The sequence below is a fragment of the Drosophila yakuba genome, chromosome 2R (genome assembly GCF_016746365.2).
Source record: "Drosophila yakuba strain Tai18E2 chromosome 2R, Prin_Dyak_Tai18E2_2.1, whole genome shotgun sequence".
Lineage (NCBI taxonomy): Eukaryota > Metazoa > Arthropoda > Insecta > Diptera > Drosophilidae > Drosophila > Drosophila yakuba.
The window spans coordinates 16,532,080-16,559,351 of NC_052528.2; the positions used below are offsets into that span (position 1 = coordinate 16,532,080).

Below are 27,272 nucleotides of genomic sequence, written 5' to 3' on the forward strand. Positions count from 1 at the left end.
TATCGATACATTGATATTCCTTCAAGTTGCCCATCTCTACGAAATTCGTAGTACGAAATATCGAAAACGAAACACATCACGCGGGCGAAGTTTCGGGAAATTCAGCATTTACAAATTGTAAGCAGTGGTTTCATCGAACCTATTAACCAATTAGTGTGCTTCTAAAATTAGTGATAGACTTTATTAAACGAATTGAGAAAATAAAGGCGAATAAACCCGTAGAGCATATTGCCCATCGATTTTTTCACGGCATTGCCGGTGACGAGAATGCGACGCCGTTGATACACACACACGCACGGACACGAATGTGTGTATATGGCGCGACGCTTGTGTGCGAAAGTGTATTCGTATAAATAATATGACATAATCGACGTGTGCGGCTTAATTGACATAGTTAATGTGCGAAGAATACCTAAAAGTGCGAAGAGAGCGCCAAAAAAGGCGTATTTTGCTTGTGGTCAAGGTGGCGAAAAGGACTTGCACCGCTATTTTCCCCTGCGCTTTGCTCCAAATATTCATTCCTCCCCACACACTCTCTCGCACGCACACACACACACAAGCGTGTATATTTGGGCGTTGCAGGATGAAGAACTCTCTTTCTCTCTCCCACTTTCCTTCGCTCTCTTTTCGTATTCTCTTGAACACATTTTTGCGCAATTTGAGTGATTTGCAAGACAAACTGATGCTTTTCGATTGTTTACCAAATTTAGTTAACCCCGTTTGGAAGCCAGTTTGTCTGAAAGTTACTTCAGTTTAGTTGTTTTCAACATCTCCACTTGACGTTGCCTAACACTGAAGCCGAGAGTTCTCCGTCTCTGTCCGTGCGCAGTTCTCTTTTGCGCTTCATTCGTGGTCTGCCCGTCGGACGTGTCCGTACGATTTTGGATTAAGTTCTCGTAGGCACTTCAACTTGAATAAATGTTATTTGCTGCGGTGCAACTAAAATTTAATTCAAAGAATTAATAGTGCAAAGTGCCGTTAGATGCGGCCATTTTGAAATAAAATATTAACAGTTACATGGTGTAGTGCAAGAAGTCCTAAGCAACAAAAAAAATTTTATTTTAAACATATTGCATTCGAGGCAATAAAAAGTAAAATCTATTAAACATTTTCTACCCTCTGCCTCCCTCTTTTACCTATAGTCTCCCTCTGTGGCGTATGTGTGTTTGTACGAATTAGCGGCTGAAAACCAAAAACCGAGGTGCGAGAGCGAGAATACATATATAAAAAACGCGTGCGTTTCTCCTCTAACACATACAGTGAGTGTGACCGTTGTATTTGTGACCTGTGCCTGTGTTTGCGGCCACTGGAGGATCAACGATTTTAAAAGAATACTAAAAGTACCGGTGAGTATTCTTGCATCTACCGGATAATGTGTTATAATCCCGTTAAATAGTGAATATCCCCTCGTGCCCTGCATTCGTTTTAACTGTTATGACGATGAGCGGCAATTCGGCCGGTGACGCCATCTTTTGTGCTTCTCTAATAAGTGTTGTTTTTGTTTTTTGGGTTTGGTCAAGCTCACGCAACACGGTGTGTGTGAGTGTGTAGTGTGTCTATTTTGTTGTTATGCTTTATAGACAGTGGCGGAACTTCAGTTCTTATTCAGGGGTTATGTACATATATGCTTTTTAGATAATACAAAAATTATATTCCAATTTTCTATGAAATTTCAGTAGTTTTTGGGGTCACACCCTATAGACCCCCCTTGAGACACCACTGTTCGAGCTTCATGTTCTAGCCACTTTTCTTCTCTCTTTCTCTTTTTTCGGGTGGGTGTGATTGTGTGTGCGTGTGCTTTTCCTTTCCTTATGATTCATGTTTCTGTCTATCTCCGACTTTCTATGCGCTTGTCCGGATTATAAAATAAACTTTCCGATTTTCGTCGCTGATTTTATTCATCTTTTATTTGACAATTTGTTGCGAATGCCACTTGCAAATCTCTAGCTGTGTGTCTAATGCACTTCGGCAATAAATCCTCCTGCTGGCGCGCATCTGTAGGCAAGTTTCGTGACCCACTTTTCCTCCTTGGTCTCTCGCCTTTCAGCGAAGTAAATAGCGAAAAGCAGCAACAAGTGATAAACAGATTTGTAAATATTGAAACTTGTTTATGCGATTTGTCAGTGCAACCCAATGCCTGCAAGAGTGAGTTCTTGCCATTCAGTCGGTTCGATTTTCAAATTTATTGTTGTCACTCAGAGCCCATATTAATTTTTCCTTTATTTTTAACTTTGTTTTATACGTAGACTTCTTATGAATTTTGAATGGTGCAAGTCATAGAAGTTGGACTGTAGTTGTGTTCTCTCGCAATCTTATCAGAACCTTCGCGCTGGTTACGTTTTCTTGTTAGATTGCTGTTTCGATTTAGGTACATACCTAAACACATTAAAACAACACAACATTACGATTAAAAGCTATAAGGGCTTTCTCCTTTGTCTGGAAATAACTTCCAACCAATTTCAAACTGTCTCCGATTTATTTTACCTTACTTCCTGTACTATATACTCATCCTATCAAAATAGAGCATTCCATTTGCCTTAGCTACCTATTGTGCGATACATGACGTCATTTCGCACACATTGCTTATAAAAAAAAGGGGAAAAAAATGAAAATTTGCTCTTTATGTTTGCTGGCTTTTGTTGCTAATTCGAATTTACTCATACAAATACATGGACGGTGGCTTTTATAATTCATTGCTTATGCTACCTCCCCCTTTATCACCCCTTATCATGGTATTCACTTGTTCCTCTTGGTCTGTTGTCCGTTTTCAATTCGCAAATTAGACGTGACTCGTTGGTTGAGGGTTTCAATTGAGGTTTTGTTGCACACCGCAAGTTGCATTTAGAGAATTTCCGAAAATCGTTGAGGCATTATTTGTATTGAATTCCATTTGCAGTACGAATACTGAAAAGGTGAAGCAAAGAACCCGTATAAAAAAAAGAAAAATAATATAAGAACAGTTGCTTCCGCTAAAAAATAGTGAGACATCAAACTACCTACACAGAAAAAAACTGTGATGTGATTAACAACAGAGTAAAGAAGAGCAACAAATCTTTGGAAAGTTCTAAATAGTTGCTTATTCAATAGTAACGAACATAAAATCAAATAGACTCTTTTTTTTCTTTGTGTGCATTTCATTCTCACGGGAGGAAGTGCATAGTTAAAACTGTAAACAATTGTTGAGGAAACTAACCAACAAAAAATGTTGTGGAATGGAAATGAGACGGAAATTTGAAATTGTGAGCCCCCGCAACAATAACAAATAAAACAAAAAAGAAAAACGATAAGAAATGCACTTCAAGTAGACGAAAATACCAACTTTCTAACCTTCATTGAGGCGTGTCCGTCAATGCAAATGCATTTGATGGGTCCAACCAGTCCTAATGACTTTTGATTTGGGAGCTGAAAATTGTTTACTCAAGCGTGTGCTTATCAAATTTCTCACTGACGTCACATCACTGGTGATTAATTGATTTGAAAATGGTTAGGATTAAGCTTCATAATTTTGATTAATGTGGCCTGCAGTGGAGTTTCCCTGCGAGTCTGGCAACTCTGGCTAAGACTAAAAACAAATTTGTCCAAGAGCGGAGTGCTTCATATTTATGGCTCCCTGAAAATCGAAAAATAAATTCTACTCTGTTTCTGCCCCAAAGCCAATTGACGTAAAGATGCAACAGAGTGAGACGGCGAAAGGGAGGGAGGGAGATAGCCAGCCTGAAAACCCTCACACATAAATAAATAAAAGAGGCGTACGTGCCAAGCTTCAAAACAGAGACACATAAGCAAGATTAAAAAAAAGAGAGATGTTGCTGCTGGCTAAACAACTGCAGCTCATCAATAAAACAGCAAGAACAACAATAAACCGGGCACAGAAACCCAGCTAAAGAGATAAACAGAGACAGCAGCATGCACAGCGACAAGCAATAACAAATGTACAGTTGCAGAAGCAGCACGGCCGCCGCATCAGGCAACAACAAACTGCCGCAACACAATATAAATCTTGGAAAAAAAGAAAAAAGAGTTGTCAGCATGTCGAAGCTTTTACACCCTTTAAAGGGTTTGCTTGAAACCCTAACAAAATCTTTAGTTACTAAAAAAATAATTATCTTCTTTGCGGTTAGTCTTTAGTATTGAGTTAAGTTCAAAAAGTAAAACCGACTTGTATTTTTAACAGAAAAGCAACCAACATTTTTCAGAGCTTTTTGAACTCAAAAAAATATTTAAACTCACATAATTTGTAGAAGATAAAGATCTCTATACTCAAACAATACATTGAAGTGCAGTCAACTGTGTTTGTCACTGTTTGCTGTTGTTTTTTCAGCCTTAAAAGCTGGCGACCCGCAGAAGGAAAGCAAAACAATGTGGATAATTATATCGAAAAGTTGGGGAGCGAAGCGGAGAAAAATGTAGACAATTTCTGTTAAGATGGGCAGATGATGATGGAGCTGTGTGTCTGCATTTCTTGCCTTCTTTAACATTTCTTGCTTGCATTTCTTCTGCGCTGCGCTTGAACTTCAATTGAATTGTATTTTCTCTCCTCTCTTTTATTGTATATATTTCCCTCCCTGTCGACCGAAAGTGATTGAAAGCCTGTTATTATGGCGGTCTGATCCGACTGAACTAAATTTAAATTGGAATTTAGGCTAATTTCGTTCTCTCCGGCTGTGTAGGCGTGGGAAATGGGAACGAGTTCTTATGTTGTTCTTTTTTTTTTGGCGTATTCTTAAATTACCACAATTTGTTGTAATTAATGTAAATACTATGGAATTAAGTGTAATTTGCATTTGTGGCTGTACAAACGTGACAAGTGGCTGACCATAATACAATAAATGGCACTGCAATTGCTGCTCTTCCGTCAACATTTAAACTTTTAATTCTAAATTCCCGGTCAGATGATTTTCCTCTTTTAAATGCCCGGCTAACCCACTTTTATACTGGGCACAAATGTCAATAAAAATCTGGTTTTTCGAACACCATCTCTGTATTGAAGCATTGCCAAACACGAGGGCAACACAATAAAGCTCTATAAAAAGACCATCATCATTATCATCATCATATAACAATGAGCTGAGCTGAGCTAGAGCAACAATAATCGCAAACGTGTTGCCGCATAAATGAATTCATAATGCAAAAAAAGGAAATATTTCAGAAAAAAAGGGGGAGGTTCAAAAAAGCAATTGTGTAGCGCACGAAAGAGGCGGCTTACATAATCGTTTATATCCTCCGAGTTTGTAAATCAACACCAGAAGCGCCTAAACTGCATTAGCAATGCAGTTTCGTGTCTGGGCTTTCACGCATAAACATTTAGAGAGTATTTATTGGCCAATTTCAGTCTGCAATTGTGCGTGGCAAGTGAAATGTGCAAGATCACCTGAGCGCATCGAAGAAAGGTGTTATTAAATTAAATTGAATTGTTATTCGGCCATACCCATATGCTTATCAGCTCGTAATGCAGTAATTTGTATGCAAATTTTTCTAGCTTTTCCATGTAGTGATTTTCCTCTGGCGAAGAATTCCAGTTTTGGTTTCTGCCTACCCCCCGATAATTCAATTATTTTATTTTGTTTGCTGGGAGAGTCTCATATGATTGTATTGTTTACTATCTGTGTGTGTGTGTCTGGGCAAAGCGCAATATAAAATAACGAGTAGTACGAAAATATTTTAACGTGCGCGAACTAAAAATATTCACATGACATCATCGAAAAGAGGCGCTGACCGCCGAGCAGTAGACACAGCATCTCAATAAACTCTCTGTTTGCGATGAAAGACGAAAAAATCGGCCAAGAAAAGGGAAAATGCTCTCAGCTCGGAGAATTTGTTATAGAATATGTACTTTGTCATGGCAAGCCAATTAAATACTTACTTTTATATTAACAAAAAAAAAAAAAAACACCATGAAGTTAAAAGTGTAGAAAGCCATAGAGATTTTGCACAAGTTGTTATTTTGTTGTATTTATTTTTTATGACATGGTTGTAAAATATTTTTTCAATACTGTAAATGGTAAACTTGAGTATTTCTTATTGAGATTTAATGTTCCAGCTAACAAAATTGAAATCAGTATTCAATTAGTTCGCTACTACATTATTAATGGTGGAAACTACCTTACCTAATAAAATATTTCGATTCAATTTTACTAATTTCATTACCTTTTCATGATTCCTTGCAGGCACATCAATATAAAAGTATTATAACCACGCAACAAATTCAATTTTTAGGTGAGTTTTAGTCTTGTGCACGCCCATAAGTCAAGTGCTAAGCAAGCAAACAATAACAGAACGAAGCAAACAAACTCGAGACCCCTCTCTTGACTTATTTTATACTTTATCTGCCGGTACATATTTGCTTTTGGTTTTTGCAATCATTGTGATTGAGGCTCTCGTTCGTTTTTATTGACTCTTGTTTGCTGAGGAGAGGTTTGAATTCATTTTAGAGAGACGAGGAAGCCACACCTCTCTCAACTTTGAACTTTCCGCTTACGCCACACTTGAGCGATATTTAATTGTATTCCGGGTTTTTATTCTATTTTTTTTTTTTTTCTTTTTTGTATTGTTTGCCGAACTAATTGAGAACTAATCGAGGCCGTGACCGTCAAAGAGAAATACATGATTTGTACGGCACTCAAGCGGAGATTATTCCCTCTTTTTGCATAGATTTCGTATTCATAATTTTATAATCAACAACTAAAGATGATGTCATGGGGGCGAGGCTCTTTACCTTTATGTGCGATAAGCCGATTCAGAAAGTTATAACTGATTACATGACACACTGACATAAGTACATTTTTAGGTGACAAGTAATGGAAAAGCAAATCTTCTGCTTTGTGTACCTCATTTGACAGGGAAAAACCTAAATTGGCAGCAGTGCTCCCAGATCTCTTTACATGGCACGCATAACTTCACCTCTAATTCAATTAAGGATGACCTTTGTTTTACTGGACTTTTTGGTACTGGTACATCATACATTCTTTATGCTCTCTTTCTGCTTCGCTTGAAATTGAATTAAAAGCCACTTAAGCGTTGAGTCTGCTTGGCGCTTTTTATACCGACTGTTTCATTTACGACCATTTCAGTATGTGCGTAATGCTATATATATATTATATCTATGTGTGCACTATGTATAAATTCAGATTTACCCTTCGGGCATGGTACACTGGCTTTCAGTGGCGAATAAATGGAGCAATAAACAGACAGAGTCGGCAAAGAAGATTGGATTGTATTGCCTTCATCTAGCACTTTCATAAATGGGTCATTGAACCAAACCGAAGACCAACTTCGGTTTTCATTTCTTTTTTTTCATTTTGGCAATCGGGGTAAAAAGTTTCCTCTTAGGTTCGTTTTACGGTCACCGCAAAGCCAATAAGAAAAGTATACAGCAAAATAAGTTGGATAATGGTCGCTTGCTTTTAATTAGAAATTCAATGGGGATTCCCAATTTTAGCTGGGGGTCGATTGCGGTTGTAAATCATTTTCTTTATTACGCCCTTTATAGATGTTTATATGTTGAATATATATTCAGCCTTTGTTTGAGGTAACAAAAACTATATTTTGCAGCGATAAATCTTATGTGACCGGTTTAATTATGTAAATATAGTTGAGAAACTAAAAAACCTCTTAAAAATGGTTTCAGTAATTGCGGCTAAAGGTTCAGCAACCGGTGATAATCATTATGTGAGCTCCTGTCGATAGTTTTCAACCCTTCAATAATTGCCAAACGAACCGGATGTTGTAGACTGTGGCAGTGCAATTAAAACCCCATTTAATATTGCAAATATGCCTTCGTATCAAGATTAAGTTACTGTCGCTAAGGACATGTGTGTGTCGTTGGGCATTCCATCGATTATCCGGGAAACTCAAACTAACCGTAAACACGCAGCGGTCTCCGATCGCGGGTCACGAGAGTTCAACCACCAATCATCCCCCTCAATTCCTGGGACAAGTGAAATGACGCGCGATTCCTTTTGGAAATACCTGTCCCACGACACGCCCAAGTTTTGATTGGGCTTTCCTTATTGTCCTTACAGTGTTGATTTCCTTTTTTTTTTGTGTTCGGCTTTTCATTTTTGTGGCCGGCATTTTCATTACCATCGTGTTGCCATGCAATTTGGTTGGCGGCGCCACAAAATGCCGGAATGGTGGCGCCACCAATACATACGGTTTGCCGGCCGGGAAATGCTTCCACGCGGCTCGTAAAAATATCCTTGGAGTGGGCGCACTTGGGTGGTGGGAGTTGGTGGTTCTGTTGGCTCGGCTGTTTATGTTTGCGTTTCGTTTTGAGTTAATGACAGGAAGTGACGTCATATTCCAATGGGGATGAAGTTTTATTTGAGTTGTGGTGGGGAAAGAAGGGGGAAGGTTTTGGGTGCGACAATGTCCTCGATGATGTCATACTTTACAAACAAGATTGTTTTAAGGACTTAACTTGTATGATAAGCAAATACAAGAACAAACAACTTAAAGATAATTGGTTTGATTTCAATACTATTATTAATATAATTCGACGAAAGTAAATCTAAATTTATGTTTTCTGTGCCGAGTTTTGTCATTCATATTTCACCATTCACCAAGCAATATTAATTAATTATCCACCATGCACGTCAAGCAACCTCAACAACTGTGCAGATTTCAAGTTTATTTGGCACTTTTACAAACTAAATTTATGTGAATTGGGCAAGCTTTTTTCTGGCCTTTGGCCAAGTGAGTCAAAAACACCAAAGCAACGAACGAAATACATTTTGTTGGACTTTACAAAAAGGCTTTTTTCTACATCAAGGGCGGGCAAAATGCAGAAGCCCGAAGCAAAGCAACCAAACCATTTTCCTTTCGTTCAACTTGACCACTTGTTGTTGTCATTTAACTTTTGTTTTCTTTCAACCAGAAGCGGCAATTGTCTTATTTATGCACTTTTCTCAAGTCTTTTCTTTTTTCGTTCCTACACAATGGGCGTTGGCGCTTATTTTGATGAGATTTATGTGCGGATTTTGTAATTCAAGACACGCGACTCACACGCGACTTTCAGTAGACGTTTAGTAGTGGATCTCTGGACTCTGAGAACTAAAGTAAAGTAAAGTAAAAAATAAATTAAATTGAGTAGAGGAGAAAACAGAGGAGGAAAGAAGAACGAACGGGTACGAGCCAGACAAACTGGCAGCTTGTTAGCAAAACAAACAAAATTAGCGAGGGGCATGTGAATATTCCCCCGGCTAGAAGATCTGCTACTACCTTATTAAGAAATTCCACACACGGTCGATAAAATGCCCAAATCTGAGAAGAGATAAAGCTCCAGAACCGCGATGAAGACATTTGGGTGATGACAGGTCGCAGATATGCCCCTGAATGGCAGACGGCGTGTCATTTAGCTTATCAATATTTAAACGGATATATATACAATTAAGAGTGGAGCTGCAGGCAGAGAAAAAAATAAATATTGCGGTAAGGTACCAAAAAAAAGTCAACCTGTTTCCGCCCGGGATCGAACCGGGGGCCTTCTGCGTGTTAGGCAGATGTGATAACCGCTACACCACGGAAACAGCTGAAAGCCGGGCAGCCGAAAAGCGAACAGTTTTGGTGTGGCAAACAAATGGGGATAGAAAAATATTCATCTAACACAAAGAAAAATAATTTAAAAATTATGAATGAGAAGTGTACTAAATAATATGAACAACTATACAGATCAAGGAGCACGCACATTGTGCAATAAATAAAGTGAATAGGAATCGGGTTCCGTATTATCATCCCAAGCTAGTTTTAACAAGTTAGTTTTATAGTACCTTTGTACCTCTTGTAAAAATATACTGGTTTTCATAGTAAAAAAAAGTAAAAAGAAACTTCTATCGCAGCCGGTAGGATTCGAACCTACGCTCCCAGAGGGAATCTGATTTCGAGTCAGACGCCTTAACCACTCGGCCACGACTGCTTGTGAAGCTAGCGCGTCCAAAGTGAAATATACCAACTGGCGTCGGAGCAGCACAGCCCTCTTACTCATTCGTGGTGCGCTGGTTGGAAAATCTGGGGTTGGTCTGGTGCGAAACCTTCTACTGCGGGACTTGCAAACATTGCGAGTTCTTATTGACACTGTTTCGCAGATTAAAACGTATATATTTTCACGGTGTGTGAGTCGTCCTAGTGATCCACATCGTCAATTTTATACAACAGTATCATAAGCATTTCTTCGTAAAACTAAAATCCAATTTATTTTTAAAACTACTGTAGAGGTAAGATCAATGTAAATAAACTATGCCTGCAGTGATTTAGTATCTAGGCTGGGTTTAAACTATTTCCCCGAATGAACGTACAGATTTTTATTTGCCTCTAAAAGCGACTGGTTACAAATTATTATTATTTACACTTGTCACTATTTTACTGCTCTCTGTTTCTGTAACTTTTCTAATATTTATTGTTGCCGCCGCCATATGGGAGTGGTCTGGTCGTTTTTTTTTTTTTTTTCTGTAGCTTAAAAAATCTTTCCACATGATCATCATCATCATTGAATCTGGCCATGTGCTCCACTGACTTACTGAGTGACTTGTTGCATTATTAAAACTGAATGAACTCATTTGCGAGCGACCTTATTGCCTGCCGTTCTTACATCTCGCACTTGAGGCGATGGGACAGCTGTCTGGTCTGCGCTCGATTGAGTGGAAGATTACGTAAGATCTCTTCCGTTGCGCGATAATTGAATACTTGGGAAATTTAATTAACGCCAGCATATGTGTGAAAACCATATGAATATTGAGGGTGTTTGGTTCTCTGGGTCAATTGGCTTGAGCTGTGCAAATTGAAGTGCGAAATGTATGTATTTTGGTTTAAAACTAAAGACAAGTCCATGACAAGAAATTTATATTCATAGATTTAACAATACAGGTAAAAGATAATTAAGTATTTAGTTATTTATCCTGAGTTTGGTTAGAGTTTAGAGTTTATTTTGCTTGACTTTTATTTATGTTATCTTGGACAGAATGTGCGTTTGTGTTTTGTTAAGCATTTGGCAGCTAGACCTGTGTTATCGGCCTTGCCTTCGCAACATTCTCAACATAAAAAGTGTTTATATATGTTTTCGGTTTGCCGGTTTCGGAGCCGGCACACTTTATCCATTGAAAGACATGGGTGTGTCCCGCGGCAAACAAGTGTGATGTAATTGCATAATGTCAACAACAATTGTCTGACGCTGACGCGACGGTGGCGACGAGGATGGCGTCGCTGTGGCATTAGCTGCTTCTAAATTTAATTATTGTCTTCCGTATGAAAAGGTCAGAGAGAAAAAAATATCAAGAGTGATTTGGAGAAGTTGTCTGGCATTGCTAGGTTTCAACCAAATTAAATGTTATGCAGGCTTTGATACAATTTTCAATTGGCTTTTGTCCATTGACACTTTTGACTATATTCGGTAACCAGTGGGGCATTTATTCGGTCCATTCAACATTTTATCTGTTGCACAATCGTTTGACAATGAAATATTGGAGATCTTTTAAGGCTATTGCAGCGCGTGAGAAATCAAATTGTCGTCTGTAGGAATTCTTCTTTTCTTGACTTTAATCAACCTTTTGCCACCTACGCAACCTCCTCCGGAGGAGTCTAAATCAGCCCACGCGGGAAAATTCAACTCTTTGGCTTGTTAAGTTTATTCAACGCCGACGCACACAAAACTGCCTACCTCGTCTGCATCTCGTTTTTTTTTAAGTTTTGTGTGGACACACTTAAAAAGCGTTTATTCAGCATTACTCGGTTTTATTTCTGGCAAAACTAAAAACTTCTACCGCCACCCACGCACATTGCGGTGGGGTTCTGTTTGCCAGCAAAGTTCAATTACCCTAACATCACGGTATTGTTGCGTTGCCTGCCAATACGTCATAATTATCAAAACGGCATAGTCAGCAGCGAATAAAGCCTTTGGCAATGCACTTTTGCAATGCAATTTCATTGTGCCTTCCTCTTTTTGTAAGCAGGTTTTCTTTCCCTAAGCTAATAAGCTGACTACAAAAGGTGCCGCCCACGAATGAGGTTATACCTTGCACAGAAAAACTTGTAAGTCTTAAGATGTAAAGAAAGTTTTTTTTAATGGGTTTTCTTTATTATTTGATTTGAGCTGAACAGAAGATCTTTAAAGAAAAATGTTAACTTAAAGCAAAGATACAACAAATTTTGTCTGTGTAGTCTTTTCCAGAAGTTTTCCTCTTCATTCCATTGCCTCTAGCAATTTTCTCTCCAAATTGGCACATTTTATGCCTTTAATTACGCGTAGAACTAAAAAATTGCTAGTGGGTGTAATTGTAAAAAATCGGGTCAGCATAATGCACATTAATTATGGTTTATTGTTGCTTCAAGTGTGTCATCGTGTAGGAATTGAATAAAGTCGGTTCGTTTTTACTTGGCTCGAATTGCATTTTTGGCTGAGCCAAGAAATTGTTTTTTGATTTGTTATCTTTGTCGTGACATTATGTATTTATCTTTAGAACTATTTGCCTGGTGAATGTTACAACAATTTGAAGGTTAAAATTCGTGGTATTTCTACGAACCACGCCTAAACATTTAAAGAGCAGCACAAATTTTGGTTTGTTTATTTTGGTTTCTCGCTCTTTCGTTTTGTGATCGAGATAGTAGTTCCTTCTTTTCGTTTTGATTTTCGAGGCATCAATTTTGGGTTTCCCAAAAAGCCAAATGGATCTTAAAATAGATTTCACCGATTCCGTTTATGCTGCCGTTTCAGCACGTGGGTATGGGGAAAAAATACGGATGTATTTTTCTCCGGAGATTTCCCCCTAAAATCTAGAATTTATTTTAGCCAAAATTAGAAATTAACTAAAGTGGAAATATGCGGCAGTCCATTCTGTCACCCCGCCACTTTCTCTGCTTTCCCCCAAAATACTTTTTGACATTCACAGGGAAACCTGTCATTTTTCCGCTCTCTGAGGGTCTCTCTCTCTCTCGTTTGGGTGGTTGCACTGCACTCTCTTCGTTTTCCACTCTCTCTTGTTTGCCACCCCCTTTTTGGTGCTACTGCCCTGCAGTTTTTAAGGTCAGTCGAAAATTTTCCAGCTGAGCGTCAAGTTGAAGAAGAACTTATCCTAAATTGGGAAAAAACTCTTCCGTCATTTCATTGCAGCATTTTAACTAAAATACAAGGGATATAAATCATGACTGAAGTTGAGCAACCGCCACAGAATGGCATAGATCCCACTGCCGGCGAAGATGATGACAACAGCAAAGCACGTCCCGCGGATATTGAACAGGTAAGTGCAGGCCGTCGAAGTCCCAACTGGATAACAACCCCTCCACCAAACACTCACCACCACTTTACTTTCTCCTCCTGCAGGATATGCGCGAAATGGAGCGTCGCAAGCGAGTCGAGGCTATAATGGGCTCGAAGCTGTTCCGCGAGGAGCTGGAGCGTATCGTGGACTCGGCGCGCGATGGAGGAGCTGGCGCTAGTGGAATCCTGCAGCAGCTGTCGGACATTGTGGGCGTACCAGTGTCCAGGGTGGGCAACGTCTTCAAGAGCAGCAACTGCATGGTGCCCATCAACGATATACGCGGCGTCGAGTCCATGGGCTATGCCAAGGGCGAGAAGATACTCCGGTGCAAGCTGGCCGCCACATTCCGTCTGCTCGATCTGTACGGCTGGACCCAGGGTCTGGGGGCACAGATCACCGCCCGACTAAAGGTCGATCAGGAGTACTTCCTGGTTAATCCATACGGCCTGCTTTACCACGAGATCACTGCCTCAGCGCTGAACAAAGTGGACATGCAAGGACAGATTGTCGAGCAAGGCACCACCAACTTTGGCAGCAACAAGAGTCGTAAGTGGTTTACAATTGAATCTCTAATTATGTGTATCAAGATTATATATTTTTTTTTAACTCTTGCAGACTTTGTCCTCCATTCGGTGGTACATGCTGCCCGTCCAGACATTCGATGCGCCATCTATATCGGCTGTAGTCCAGTCGTGGCTATTTCCTCACTGAAGTCGGGTCTGTTGCCTTTGACCAAGGATGCCTGTGTGCTGGGCGAGATCACCACTCACGCTTATACTGGCCTGTTCGACGAGCGCAATCGATTGGTTCGCAGCCTTGGTCCCAACTCCAAGGTGATTCTGTTAAGTAATCACGGTGCTTTGTGCTGCGGAGAGACCATCGAGGAAGCCTTTTTCGCCGCCTGTCACATTGTGCAGGCGTGCGAGACCCAACTGAAGCTGTTGCCCGTCGGTTTGGATAACTTGGTGCTGATTCCGGAGGAGTCGCGCAAAGCCATTTACGAGGAGTCACGCCGCCCGCCGGAGGATCTGGAGAAGAAGTTTGCAGCCGTCGCCGCTGGCGAAGATAGTGCTGCCGCTGCTGAAAAGGAGGCAGCTGAAGCCGTACCCAAGGTGGGCAGTCCACCCAAGTGGCGTGTGGGTGGTGCTGAATTCGAGGCCTTGATGCGCATGCTGGATAATGCTGGCTATCGCACTGGCTATATCTACCGCCATCCACTGATCAAATCGGATCCTCCCAAGCCTAAGAACGACGTTGAACTACCGCCAGCTGTTTCATCACTGGGCTATCTTCTTGAGGAGGAGGAGCTCTTCCGTCAAGGGTAAAGAAATCTTAAAACTGTCCCCAAAACAATCCCTAATAAAATCTCTTTGCAATTAGGATCTGGAAGAAGGGAGATATTCGCAAAGGCGGCGACCGCAGCCGGTGGCTCAACTCGCCGAACGTTTACCAAAAGGTCGAGGTTCTGGAGACCGGCACTCCGGATCCCAAGAAGATTACAAAGGTAGAAATCATTACTTTCGAAGATATGAAGCAAACCAAAACCACCAACCTTAAGGAGATTGAGGGAAAATAGTTGAAATTGTTGGAAACCGATTTCTTCAACTCTTTACAGACATTCCACTTACTATACCCATATATGATTTTCATTTCGTTAGCACTCAGTTTTAGTTTTAACTTTGCTACTAAGCTGCAACTATATTCACGCATAAAATTTTTAGAGTTTAAGTAAATGAAAGTAATCAATATACAAATTCTATATATTTATATACTTTGGAAATAGAACTAAAACTCGTGCTAAACCAAAATTATTTAACGTGCTTTGCTAGCAAGCAAACACATACTGTGTAATGTGCATTAATCAAATAAATAAAATAAACAAAAATAAAAATTTGCATAGATGATTTTGTGCCTCATTTAGGGATTTCGCTGCCTCAAAAACAAGACAATAGCGCTAAAACAATGCAAAGAAAGAGAAAGAAATTTGCTATGAATACTAATCAATACGTAATAAATAAAACATTTTATTATTTACTGAATCAATGATTTCATATTTAACCGCATTATTTTTCATTCATAAAATTTTTCTTTGCATGTTTTATGGTATCTTTCTTTTATTCTCTCTGTGATTGTTTTCATTGTTATTCAAGGCACAAAATCATTTATGCTTGTTATTTTAGTTTAATTATGTTTATTTGATCATTGAAAATTTGAATGCTATCTAGGAATATTACTGGATTAAATACATGTTGAGCATAAAAAGTTATGAAATCAGTTGCACTGGAATGCCCAAATATAACATTAATTTTAAGACTGGTGTATAATTATTCACATAAGACTACTTAATGTGTAAAAATCGAATGGGAATGTTTATTTTTAAGATCTTCCCATATTCTTATGAATCCTAGTATTCAATCCACATTAAAATCAAATTTCTTTCTCTTTCTTTTCTATTTGCATTAATCCCACCCCAAACTTCTACACAACACATAATTTACAATATAAAAAAAAATATCACAGTGGGTGGCTGAAGGTTCCCCCACCCACTCAACGCCAGTGAGGATAGAAGATCCACTCCAGTTTGTGCCTGCAGGAACCAATCCAAGGGAATTTAAGCGTGTCCAGCAACTAGTCAGTATTCAATACTTGTAATCCATATGAAATTTGTTATCAACTGGGAGCGTTTTTTGAAACAGATTAAGGACAACCGCCGGGCAGATAAGATTTCCGCCGGACCACAGTCGCATATTCTGGAGGGCGTGACATGGGACGAGGCGAGCCGGCTCAAGGATGCAACGGTCTCGCAGGCCGGCGACCATGTCGTCATGATGGGTGCCGCTTCCAAGGGAATCATCCAGCGTGGCTTCCAGCACAATGCCACTGTGTACAAGGCTCCGTATGCTAAGAACCCATTCGACAACGTCACAGACGATGAACTCAATGAATACAAACGCACAGTGGAGCGCAAAAAGAAATCGGTGCATGGCGAATGTAAGTTAGCACAATTTTTTATAGCCAAATAGTTACTTATAATGCTTTCAAATACTTTTGCAGATACCGACACAGACTTTTCGGAATCCGAAGCGGTCCTGCAGGCGGGGACAAAGAAATACCCACAAAGCGAACCCGAGACCGGTATGTTTACTATTTTCAAACTATCCTGTTTACTGGAAACTAATATTATGTTGATATTTTAGAGCACCAGGTCATTGAGATTCAAACACAACAAGCGCCAGTGCCAAGGCAGGCGGAAGTCGTGCTGAGCGATGGTAAGTCCAGTTTTGTACTGAAATATGTGTTTTACATGTTTTTTATATATGATTAAAATTACTTAAATCATTGCACACTCTAAAACATTTCAAGTACACACTTGTCCATGAGTTATGTCTTTCAAGTCATTATGTGATCGAAGTTTAAAAGTTGTACTTCTTTTTTTTGTTCAGTTATTTTGTTTATTTCATTGTTATTTCTTTTGTTTTACTTGGTTTTTGTTACCTATTATAAATTTGATTTATATTTTAAGTCTTTAAGATGCTGCTATATTCATAACGTATTTTGCGTAGTTATAATATAATAATAAATCCCTTGTAGTATTATTTCCCTAGTTTATTTTGTGGTACTCTTATTTTATTTGATTCCTAACATTTAATAACATTTTTATGCCATTTCCCTCTTTTCGTTTTTTTTTTTTTGCTGAATTTTCGCATTATATAATTACCAACACACATTTACGAACGAAACTACACACATTTCAATGGATACCAACACTTTCAAATTACTTAATGTAGTCAACAAAAAAATTCTTGTAGCCATTGATACTATCACAACCTCCTTTCTGTAAAACCCTTAAAATGGTTTAGACATGCATTATATAAAAGCAATTAATTTGTTGTTTTTGTTAGAAATTCAATTTTTAGGTTTTAATTGGTTATTCATTTTTATTAGTTAAATACTGTGCAATACAATTCACATTTATACAATACTTCCAAGGAACCAACTGTTGTACGGCGTGCATAAAATGATTTATAATTTCAACATTCAACAATACGACAGCACATCAATCCCAACTGATACAACAAAAAGAAACCTATTATAGTAGAAAAGCTGCAGTTTTGTTTATACCTTGGTTTTATTTCCTGAATTTGGCAATTTGTAAATCAAAATTTGACCTTTTCTATTATTTCACATAGGAAAAAATACCAAACCCAAATAAATTGGCAGATTGAACAGGAAAAATGTGTATTATAAATAATAGTTAGTATTGATATGAAAGCGAAGTGTGTGTAGGCTAACAATAAAATAAACCAAAAATGTATAAAAAAAAACGAAAGACCAGCAACCAACAACAAGAAGCAACCGAAGCTCTCAACAGAACACAAAATTCTACTACTACTACACTACCACTACTACTACATACTACCTTTTCTACTACTACTTCTGCGGCTGCTGCGCTCTATAAAACAAAAACAAAATAACTAAATAATATGCAGTTTAAAAAGAAACCCCTTTTGAGTTGGAGGTGAGTGCAGCCCCAAAGGATTAGTGTGTAGTCAACAAAAAATCAAGACAATAGTTTATAGAAAGTTTGTTCAGTATAACAAATACATAAACCACCTGCACACTAAACCACATTCAACGTGCCATGTCTACTTCTGCTGAATGCTCTTAGCTGAATCAAAATATGCGCTGTTAGCCAAGAACTTAAATTGCAGCTTGCTGTTTTGTTTGGTTTTCCTCGTGTTAACTGCAATTTTCCATCCTTTTGTTTTAAACTGCAGCGGTTTTCTGTTGATTGCTTCTTTAGTTGCCCAGCAGCCAGCTCATACATTAGTCAACCACTAATCCAAATACCATAGTTTAAGGCATGCTTGATCGATACTAAACTCTAAAACTCATGCAACACTACGTATTTCTAGTATAAGGCATCAATTACGTCTGTTTCACATTTGTTTAGCGATTTACTTGCATTCGTCAGTCGCTGAATATGATTTTATAATTTTATTTCTCAATACTATTTTAGCCACACTTAGTTTTATAAACGGCGAACGCTCTCACACAGCCACAAATCGCAAGCCGCCAACTGGCCGAGGTAACGAAAAAGACCCATTTGAAAGATACTCCCTAGTACTTACACCCTTCAATGTACTCAGGCTAAACGCCCATTGTATATAATCTCGTTGATACAACATAATCTCCCATATAATCCACTAGCCTCTCGCAGTTCGTTGTTAATGGTGTATACTCAATATAACCCTTATATAATCCACAAGCCCATGGCAAATTGTTGATGCACCACAACTAAACACTAGCTATAGTTTGAGGTTGATATTTATCATTGAAAAAATACACTGCGGTTTTCTAATTTCATTACATTGGTTTTGGGAGAAAGGATACTTTTTTTGCACAGGAAACTTGTTTCAAATAGAAAGTATTATAAATCTTGAGTATCCTCAATATATCCTCAATATATCCTCAATAGATATACTTTATAGGTCTGCAACTTTATAATGAAAATGCCATTGCAAAATGGCATATATTTTTCAGCTTTATGGATTTGTTATCCTGTACGTATTGGCATTATGTATGTATTTCGAGAGCCGCACTTACCTAAGATGCTGGCTCCGTACTTGTTGTAGATTGTGACAAATACTTACAATTTATCGTTTCTTTTGCCTCCCCCACTTGGACTTTATGTCACTGTAACTAGGCGAAAATAAGAATAATGAGTATCAGATATGTGTAGACGACAAGGAGAACCAATTATATGAGCGGAATAGAAACATACCCGGTAATAGCAAGTGCCGACGTGACTTGTTTGCAACTAAGGGCGAGGATCCTATATCATCACCGGATCATCTGTATACCTATGTCTATGCGACAGCTGGCTCTTTGGGTCAGTGCGCCCAACCAAAGGTGTGCTCCGCTTTGCTGAGGGCTCTACATAGCGAGCAGTTGGGTTACCTGGCCAGTTGCTATCGTGGAGGAGCTGGACACTCGAATGCCACCACTGCCAGTACATGCACTATAACCAGCGCCACGGGTTCCTCCACCGCATCGCGCAGACCATTGCAACATGTGAATATTGTGTATCCACAGCCGTATCGCACGGGTTCCCATTTCGGATTCAATTCACCACGCCAGCATCCGCATACTGAGCATAAGCATGTGCCCAAGGAGCGAGACCATCATGCCTTGGGCTACCGACCCATGCAGCGAGGGATCAGCTACGAGGAGATCTTCGCCACGCCTCGCTATGAACAATTGTGCCAGGCGTGTTTCGACAAACTACTGCGCCTCAAGCCCGAGCTGCAAAGGATTGGCACTGCCACAGCTGCTAGTAGTTGTGCGGAGGAGCTTACAAGTGCCGGGAGCACGCCCATGCAACGACGCCAAATGCCGACTTTATCCGAGGCATACGATTATGTTGGTCAAATGGAAAAGTTGCCTCCACCTTCGAGGGTCCAATGTAATGCGTACACACAGACAAAGAGCTCTTCGCCCTCCTCTTCCATCAAAAATTTCCTTAGTCAAATCGAAAAGTTTAACTTTTCGGAAGAATCGACTAACATTGATTATACTGCACGTCCCATTAACAGCGAAAGCAGCCTTTTGGGACTGGTTGTGGAACAGGCATGCTCCAGCGCTGGAGCGAGTGCCACAAGTGCTCCTCCTCGAAGAATTTACCGTGCAGAGCAATTGGACATTACAGAAGTGTGGAGCTTTGGTCGTTGGCTGGAGCCCCAAGACAATATGATAGCGGGTAATGCAGATGAGTTTACCCAACAGCCGCTGACCGAGCATTGCATCACATCTGAGTTTAATCAAGATTTTTCGACTGCTGACAATCAGGTCGAACGCCAATTGATGAGCCGCGAAGAGCGCCAGCGTCGAAAGTCGGAGTTCGAGGAGCTGTGCCAAGATCATGAAATTCGAGCCAAAGGACATATGCAGACCCATGAAAACATATCTCTCGATAGGCAGGAAGTCGTGACTTTTAGTGCTGATGATTGCATACACCAGGATATGGACGAGATTGTAGACGGAGTCAATGATGAAAGAATGACTGAGCCAAGTGATGAGTTACCAAAAATTCTGCAAAAGTTCGAGGAAAGTCTTACTCTAGCTGGCGAGAACCTAGGAAAGCTGGTGGAGAGTACCAAAAAACTACAAGGAATTCGCACTGAAACATCACCCGTTTCTTCCAGTAGTTCACCAGTCGAAATAGGTAATCTCTTACGATCGATAAGTTTGGTGAGCATTACTTCAGCCGATGACACTGTGTCCGTACATGAACCACTTTTCGATTTGTCTATAAGCCCAAGTATCGCCATAAGCAACGAAGAAGATGACGGACTTAACCATATATTGGCACAGGAGGAAAAGCGAGACGACGAAAAGCCTGTTACTCCCATTTCCACGGAGCCAGATGAGCCCTCAGATAAGGAAAAGGATCGTGTCGACGAGAAAGACATGGACGAAAATGATATTCACGTGGAAGCTGAGTTCCGAGAGGCTCCTGGCGAAACAATTAAAGTAACCGTCAACCACAATAACGTTGTGAAAGACTCAGATGAAAATGATCATTTGGTTGAGACTGAGATCAGAGAGTTCAAAGAAGTTCGCTCCTTAGAAGCAGACAACCAGTTTTTCACACCTCTAGAACGCGAGATTCTTCAGCGGATCGAGAAAGATAAACTAGACGAATCGGAGCCTATATTTGGGAAGATTGATCATAGTATTCGCAATAAGTTGACACCAAAGAAGCTGCAAGACTTGGTCACCGAAGAGATATTTCGCACACATACGCACATATACACCAATCCAAGGACACCGATATCGAAAAATGCACCACATGACACCACATTGACTCCCAGTGGCTCATCGCTGTCCGCTCATAATATCAGTGCTCCCTGCAGTTTGATGGCGCATACTCATCTTGTTACCCGACCAACACCCAGAATGTCGCGATCCTGGTCAGAGGATCAGCAAAGTGTTGAGGACGAACAAAAGAAAAACGGGGAGGAACAACAGAAATATATAGATAAAGACACTCCCCTAGATCGAGTCATCTCATCCACAACATTTGTGTGCAGAAGCAGTCCGAACAGAAAGCGCAACTTTATTCAGGAAAACATTCGCAATGCCAGCAGACCACGAATTGCATCCGGCGCGATTAGAAAGCATAAAAGCAACACAGTCACTTCCCCTAAAGCCAAATCAAGTCCATCCTCAGTGTGTGCTTTTCAATGTGGCCAGCGAGATAGCGGAGCCCGCCTATGGGTTGCCTTGCCAACGCCTCCACGTGCTCGGGCTGTGTACGCCGTTCGGGGTAATCCACCATCGCCCTTCGCCAAACGTCGCAAAACCGTGGTTATCCTTCCACCTATGCGTAGCAATATAGACCAGCATAGCGAGCTAAACTCATCTAATGAATCCCTGCACAGAACTCATTCCAGTAGCACGTTCTTTGTGCCCGATGAAGAAGGTCGTGAAAATTCGGACAACATTTCAACGAGTACCTTTCAAATGGAGGAAGCTGAGAAAGAATCTCCTGTATCTCAGGGTAACAGGAATGCGACCAGCAATTCTGTGTACTATAGCGCCAACGATACCACGCGAGAGGAGGGAGAATCTTCACAGAGCGACACCGAAAGACGTCATTTGCTCGAGATTTATAATAGTTCTTCCGATAATTCTCTAGAAGTTGTCATGGAAACTAGCCTTAAAACGGATGGTCACGTTAACGACCTACAACCGAGTACAACCATTTTGGAAAGTCCAGAAATCTGTAGCCAACTCGAAGAAGACGGATCATCGCTGGAACTCACACGCTTAGCAGGTGGATCAGATGCGCACCCAATTCCTTTGGATACAACACAAGAAGAAAAGAGTGTGCTGCAGGATATGGATGATAATGACGACCAACCCTCGACTTCAAAAGCGGCAATGGAAAAACTTCGTATAATCGGTGATGCGGGGGAACCGAAAGAGAATCCTTATTATGGGGACGAGGATGTGGTGACGCTGGACACGGTTTGCATTGTACGTGGTCTGGAGATGTTTGTGCGCGAGGTGGAGCCCATAAACCATGAAACTTCAGAGGAATTATCAGAGTTTGGGGGACTTTTTGAAAATGGGTTAATTGATGAAGATAGTGAGGAGGCCATGTCCCAGTAAAAGTGAAACCAGAAGTTGAGGAAGAGTTTACTAAAAAATAATAAGAAATGAAAGGGAAAACATACTTTATTTTAAAACATTTTATATTATTTAACACCGCTTGTGATTACCTTTGTATTTTTAACTTTGTATCATTAAAACCCTTCTTCTTTTGTAATGTAATATGGCATAAAGGAACTTTTAAAGAAGGCTGACTTATTGGTTTTGTATTCACTAACTTTAACAACAATTACACGTAGTTATAGCCTTGGGTGTTTACATACATATACATAAACATATAATGTATAAGTAATATTACGGGTATATTATTATTTTTTTTTTTTTGTATTTTTGTTTAACTTATAAAATATACGCAGTAAAACCCATATATTAAGTATTAGTAGTAAATATTCCATCCGAATGTTTTAAAATAAGTTTCCCGTCAATTGTCGTTTGTCCAGTGTGTGATGCCGTCTGTATAGTGAGCGTTTTTGGAGGTTCAGGTGCTCGGAATCATACCTACATTACTTTCTGTATGCACAACACCCGCCATTTGATATATATCGATTCTAGCACTTATCTCTCAACTGGCCCAAAAGTATGCGTTCCTTTATTCGCCTGGCCAATACATGCAGGCCTGCTTTAAAATGGCTCCATTAATGCAGAAGGTTTATGTCATACACAAGGTCGAGCCCGTGAGCAAGCACAACTATCCGCCAGTTCACGATGGCAATATGAGTATTCAGCATAACGAAAGTAACGCTGGATTCATGGGCAATGAGTCGGGTGTTATTAGCAGCACTCCTGTTCGCAATGCCATGGCATCTGTATCGTTGCCGGAAGAGAGGAATCATTCCATTTCGGGCTTTTCATCAACTCCGTATCGCACCATCTCGCATTTCGGCTTCAATTGTCCGCTTATAACGTCACCAACCATTCTCCTGCATCCGGAACATCAATCCATTTGGCAAACTGTGGCCGAGCAACGCGAGAAGGTTGTATCCTTCATAGATCTCACGACACTGAGCATGGACAACCGCAAGCTGCTGAATGTGGTGACATCCACGCACCCAACCCAGTGCCCATCGCAATCGCAATCCTTTATCTCTGAGAAGCACATTCAGTTGGAAGTTACGCCTCCGAAGCGTAAGAAGCGGGTCTACAGCGCCACCACTAGCAGCGGCCTAGACGACAGTCTAGATGAGCTGGACTCCCTGATGAGCGGGCTTGCCATCACTATGCCGCGCAGTCGGGAGCAGGACAGCGGTCTGTACCGCAGCTATACCTTTCTACCCAGTAACCATGCTCTTCCCAAGGATACCGATGCCAATGACAGGGAACAAACGAATCGGGAGCGACCAGAAGCCGAGCAGGAGGAAAGTTTTCGCTGTGCAGACGACAGTAGTCTTGGCGATTCCACCGCCAGGCGCCCACGACTGACCACCACCAGCAATGATTCGTCCAGTCAAGAGGCCGAGGCCTACACCCAGGGCAAGCACGTCAAGTTGACCTTGAGCAGCTCACCCACGCCGACAACCACACCGGCAACCATCGAAATTCTTATCAACGTATCGCTGCGCAATGCCGAATGCGTGCAAACGGTCCACACCCATGAGCAGGAGTTTCGGGCCAAGTTGGAGAGGGTAATTGACGAGGAGATCCACTACATTTCGCAGCAACTCGCATTTAAGCAGCGACAGGCAGAGTTGCTTGAACAGACGACATCGCGGGCTCCTCTAGCTACGCCTTCTTCAGCAATGATGCCTCCGCCGGCGCCGGCTTCTACATCATCCATGGTGCACCGCAGCAACTCGGCACCGGAGTTGTGCCACACCTATAGCTATGTGGCCGTGGGAATGGCCGATATGTCGACGAAACAAGATCAACCCTCTCCGCAACTGCCAGCGGAGGGTGAGCCTTTGAATGATATACTCAGCAGTCTGGAGAAGGAACTAGAGCGTTTGCTGAACAGCGTGGTGACAGCCCACATGCTGCACAACAAGGCCATCATACACGAGTGTCGGGCTCGCTTTTCGCAGCTGGCCGATGGAATTGCCAGCTCCTAGATACACGTATTACGATTTTGATATGTACATAAATTACATCTTCGCTTTTGTTATGATGTTTACAAATCGACAACAGTGAAATGATTGTTTAAAGCCACTAGATTAAGTTTAATGATGATAATTTGGAAATTTAAAAATCGAACTAACTAATGCATTTTTTTACTTCTTTGTTCTCTTAATTTTAATGTTAAGACTGTAACTTAAGCACAATATGGAAATGCAAAGTTAAAACTGAATCTGAGCCATCCATTGTACATTTAAACATCTGTGAAATTGTTAAGTTTAATTTTTGTCGAATCTTCATTTTTGTTTTTTATAACTAAAATATAATAAATATAATTTTCATTATAAAAGTGAAGGATTTAAGTTAAGTGTTCATACTCACGAAGCATTCATTTCAATCAGTTAAGTTTAATCAGTGCCCAGGTAACCTAATTTCATTTATTATTTATGTTTGTATTTTGTTGTGCATGTCTGCTTGCTTTTTAACATATATTGCTGATCCTGCTGCATGTCCCACTGTTTGTCTATCCAAACTCCATTTATGTACTTATACACCCTCACCAATCAAAACATCTAATACATGTACATGTTTTAGTTAGATTATTATTCGTGCGTGTCCCTTATGGTAAAAGTAATTACAAAATTAATATCAAATATTTTGTGTGCGTCCACTGAGTTACATTTGTAGGAGACCCATTCCAAATTACACTGCTATACATCGTACTAATGCCTTTTTTCTTACCCCTTTGCAACAGGTGAAAACGTACAAAACGGCGATCATTCTGAGGCACACTTGAGCACCTTCTCGCAGAGCAGTAAAGAGGTAAGTACATCTGATGGGATCCGAGATCTGCGATCACTTACAAGCAGTAAGCTGGGTTGTAAACGGTTAGCAAGTAGCCGCTTTATCGTGTACAACCAGTTTTGCACAACATCATGCATTAAGCTAACCTCATTTGATTTACTAACCGCTGCGCAACCGATGTTCTCACTGCAAATTTCTATTACGGTTCCAGGATGTCTCCACGGACGGATCACCCAAGAAAGACAAGAAGAAGAAGAAGGGTCTGCGCACACCATCGTTTTTGAAAAAGAAGAAGGAGAAGAAGAAGGCCGAGGCCTAAGCTGACCCCGACCATCAGTAGGAGTAGCAATCTTGACCACCTCCCACCATCAGCGGGAACCGAGGAAAAATAACGACAATGATAACCACGAAACAAAAATAAGGAAACTTTAGCCAGATCAGCAAGAGAAGCATTACAATTACATAAAAGAGAGAGAGGCCTACACAAGCAACGGATGAGCAGCTAAAATCGATCGAGATGCATCTAAGGGGATGCCGGCAATGGCAACCAACCCCTGCCCCAATTTGCATTCACAGCTTATATCTATTATAATATAATTCTAATTTTTAATTTATACGATGGCCACGGCAACACCAACCCGTACCCCTAACACACAAACGCAATTCACACAACAATTTGTATGATAACGAGAAGGAGTTTCGCAGGTTTACACGCAATATCCGACACACCGCTTTGTCCTAAACAAGAAACTTGCAAAAATCTTCTAGATGTATTAGCTTATAAAATAACTACGCAAACACATTACATGGTAAAGCAAATGAACAGATGAAAAGGGTACAAATTCCCAGGCAGCTCTGATGGAAACAAAGATTTGTTTGAAACAAGGACAAACTTTTGTTTTTAGACATACATACATACAAGCGTGGTACATGCGTATGTACGCATAATACTTAAATGCAATATTTTTTATAAACGTAATAAATTCGATGACAACTACAATTTGATATTCTGAGCATGTGTGTGTGTGTTTTGTGAAACCGCGTTTTATGTTTTGTGTTCGTTTTGTTTTGTTTTAAATTCCGGGAAGCCACACTTTGCACACAAACGAATAAATAATTATTGTATACATGCAGCAATTGTATTAGTTTTTTATATAAATAATTATATATTTTTATGTACGTAAAATTGTTTATACATACATATACATATATATATTTATAAAAACCAATAAATTATGAAGAAAACGAAAATCCAAAAATACACTACACCCGCATTCAAACATGCGATTACTCTGAGGAAAGCAGAAACAACACAATCACAGAGAATGGTTGGATTTTTTCCAAAAATTATCTCCAAGAATCAAATTTCAGCATTTCTTTTGTAAGTAGATGTGCTTGATTTGTAATCGCTTTCCCATTCATATTCAACCCGATGAATAACTAGTACTGCAATTAACTATATACGACTGCCATAGCATGTAAAATTTTAAGGCACAATTTAAACGCATTTACATTTCAAATTAACTGACATAAAACTCAAAAAACCCGATAATTAATGCCAGATAAATCGAATGTTTCTGCTTTTCCTACCCAAACCCACCCACTCACATTAAAAACACTCTCTTTACAACTTAATGCATTGCTGAGCCTTAGACAAACAAGAAAAAACGGCAAAAAAATAAAAAGTATAATTAAACTGATTATTTGCGCAACGACAGAAGCTTATTTCTAGCAACTTTTTTGCGTTATTAAAGCGAAAAAGTCTGTATAATTTTGTCCTTAGATTAAACTTAGAAATTTGTCAATATTCTCACTCTGTGCAAATAATAAAAAACTTTGGAAAAAAGCGAACGAAAAGCCTAAAGTTTATTCTTAAAATTTGTTTAGAGTGTAAGAAAATGCATATAAATATATATTTAAATTCGTATTATACACAAGAAAAAACACGAAACACACGAAGAAGTAAACACATAATAAAGAAAAACTTGAAAATTG

The 27,272-nt window shown here is 40.0% G+C and overlaps 1 protein-coding gene and 2 non-coding genes across 14 annotated transcripts; 1 reads left to right on the forward strand and 2 right to left on the reverse strand.

Moving 5' to 3' along the window:
• On the forward strand, nt 1-26,277 carry LOC6530950 (protein hu-li tai shao). 12 transcript variants are annotated; one of them, XM_015197285.3, is made up of 14 exons: nt 1-117; nt 1,143-1,346; nt 6,168-6,216; nt 13,100-13,226; nt 13,310-13,793; nt 13,863-14,568; nt 14,628-14,751; nt 15,768-15,878; nt 15,944-16,238; nt 16,302-16,382; nt 16,445-16,516; nt 18,268-18,336; nt 25,228-25,295; nt 25,483-26,277. In XM_015197285.3, the coding sequence occupies exons 4-14, from the start codon at nt 13,131-13,133 to the stop codon at nt 25,594-25,596; spliced, it is 2,220 nt and encodes a 739-aa protein (XP_015052771.1). In that variant the 5' UTR covers nt 1-117; nt 1,143-1,346; nt 6,168-6,216; nt 13,100-13,130; the 3' UTR covers nt 25,597-26,277. The 12 variants fall into 12 exon arrangements, 10 of the variants coding, with proteins under 10 accessions (XP_015052771.1, XP_015052774.1, XP_015052772.1 ...); XM_015197288.3 differs by having other exon boundaries at nt 25,489-26,277; XR_006245151.1 differs by lacking the exon at nt 18,268-18,336 and adding an exon at nt 17,738-17,766 and having other exon boundaries at nt 2-117; nt 25,483-25,565.
• Nucleotides 9,455-9,527, reverse strand: Trnav-aac. Its single transcript has one exon. It is a non-coding gene; the product is annotated as a tRNA-Val (tRNA).
• On the reverse strand, nt 9,832-9,913 carry Trnas-cga. Its single transcript has one exon. It is a non-coding gene; the product is annotated as a tRNA-Ser (tRNA).
• Nucleotides 26,278-27,272: the final 995 nt, after the last annotated feature.

Coding starts and splice junctions, on each gene's coding strand:
- LOC6530950 (XM_039372539.2), top strand. CDS start 13,131: ATGACTGAAGTTGAGCAACCGCCACAGAATGGCATAGATCCCACTGCC. Junction 13,794..13,862: donor CTTTGGCAGCAACAAGAGTC/GTAAGTGGTTTA, acceptor TAACTCTTGCAG/ACTTTGTCCTCCATTCGGTG. Junction 14,569..14,627: donor GAGGAGCTCTTCCGTCAAGG/GTAAAGAAATCT, acceptor CTTTGCAATTAG/GATCTGGAAGAAGGGAGATA.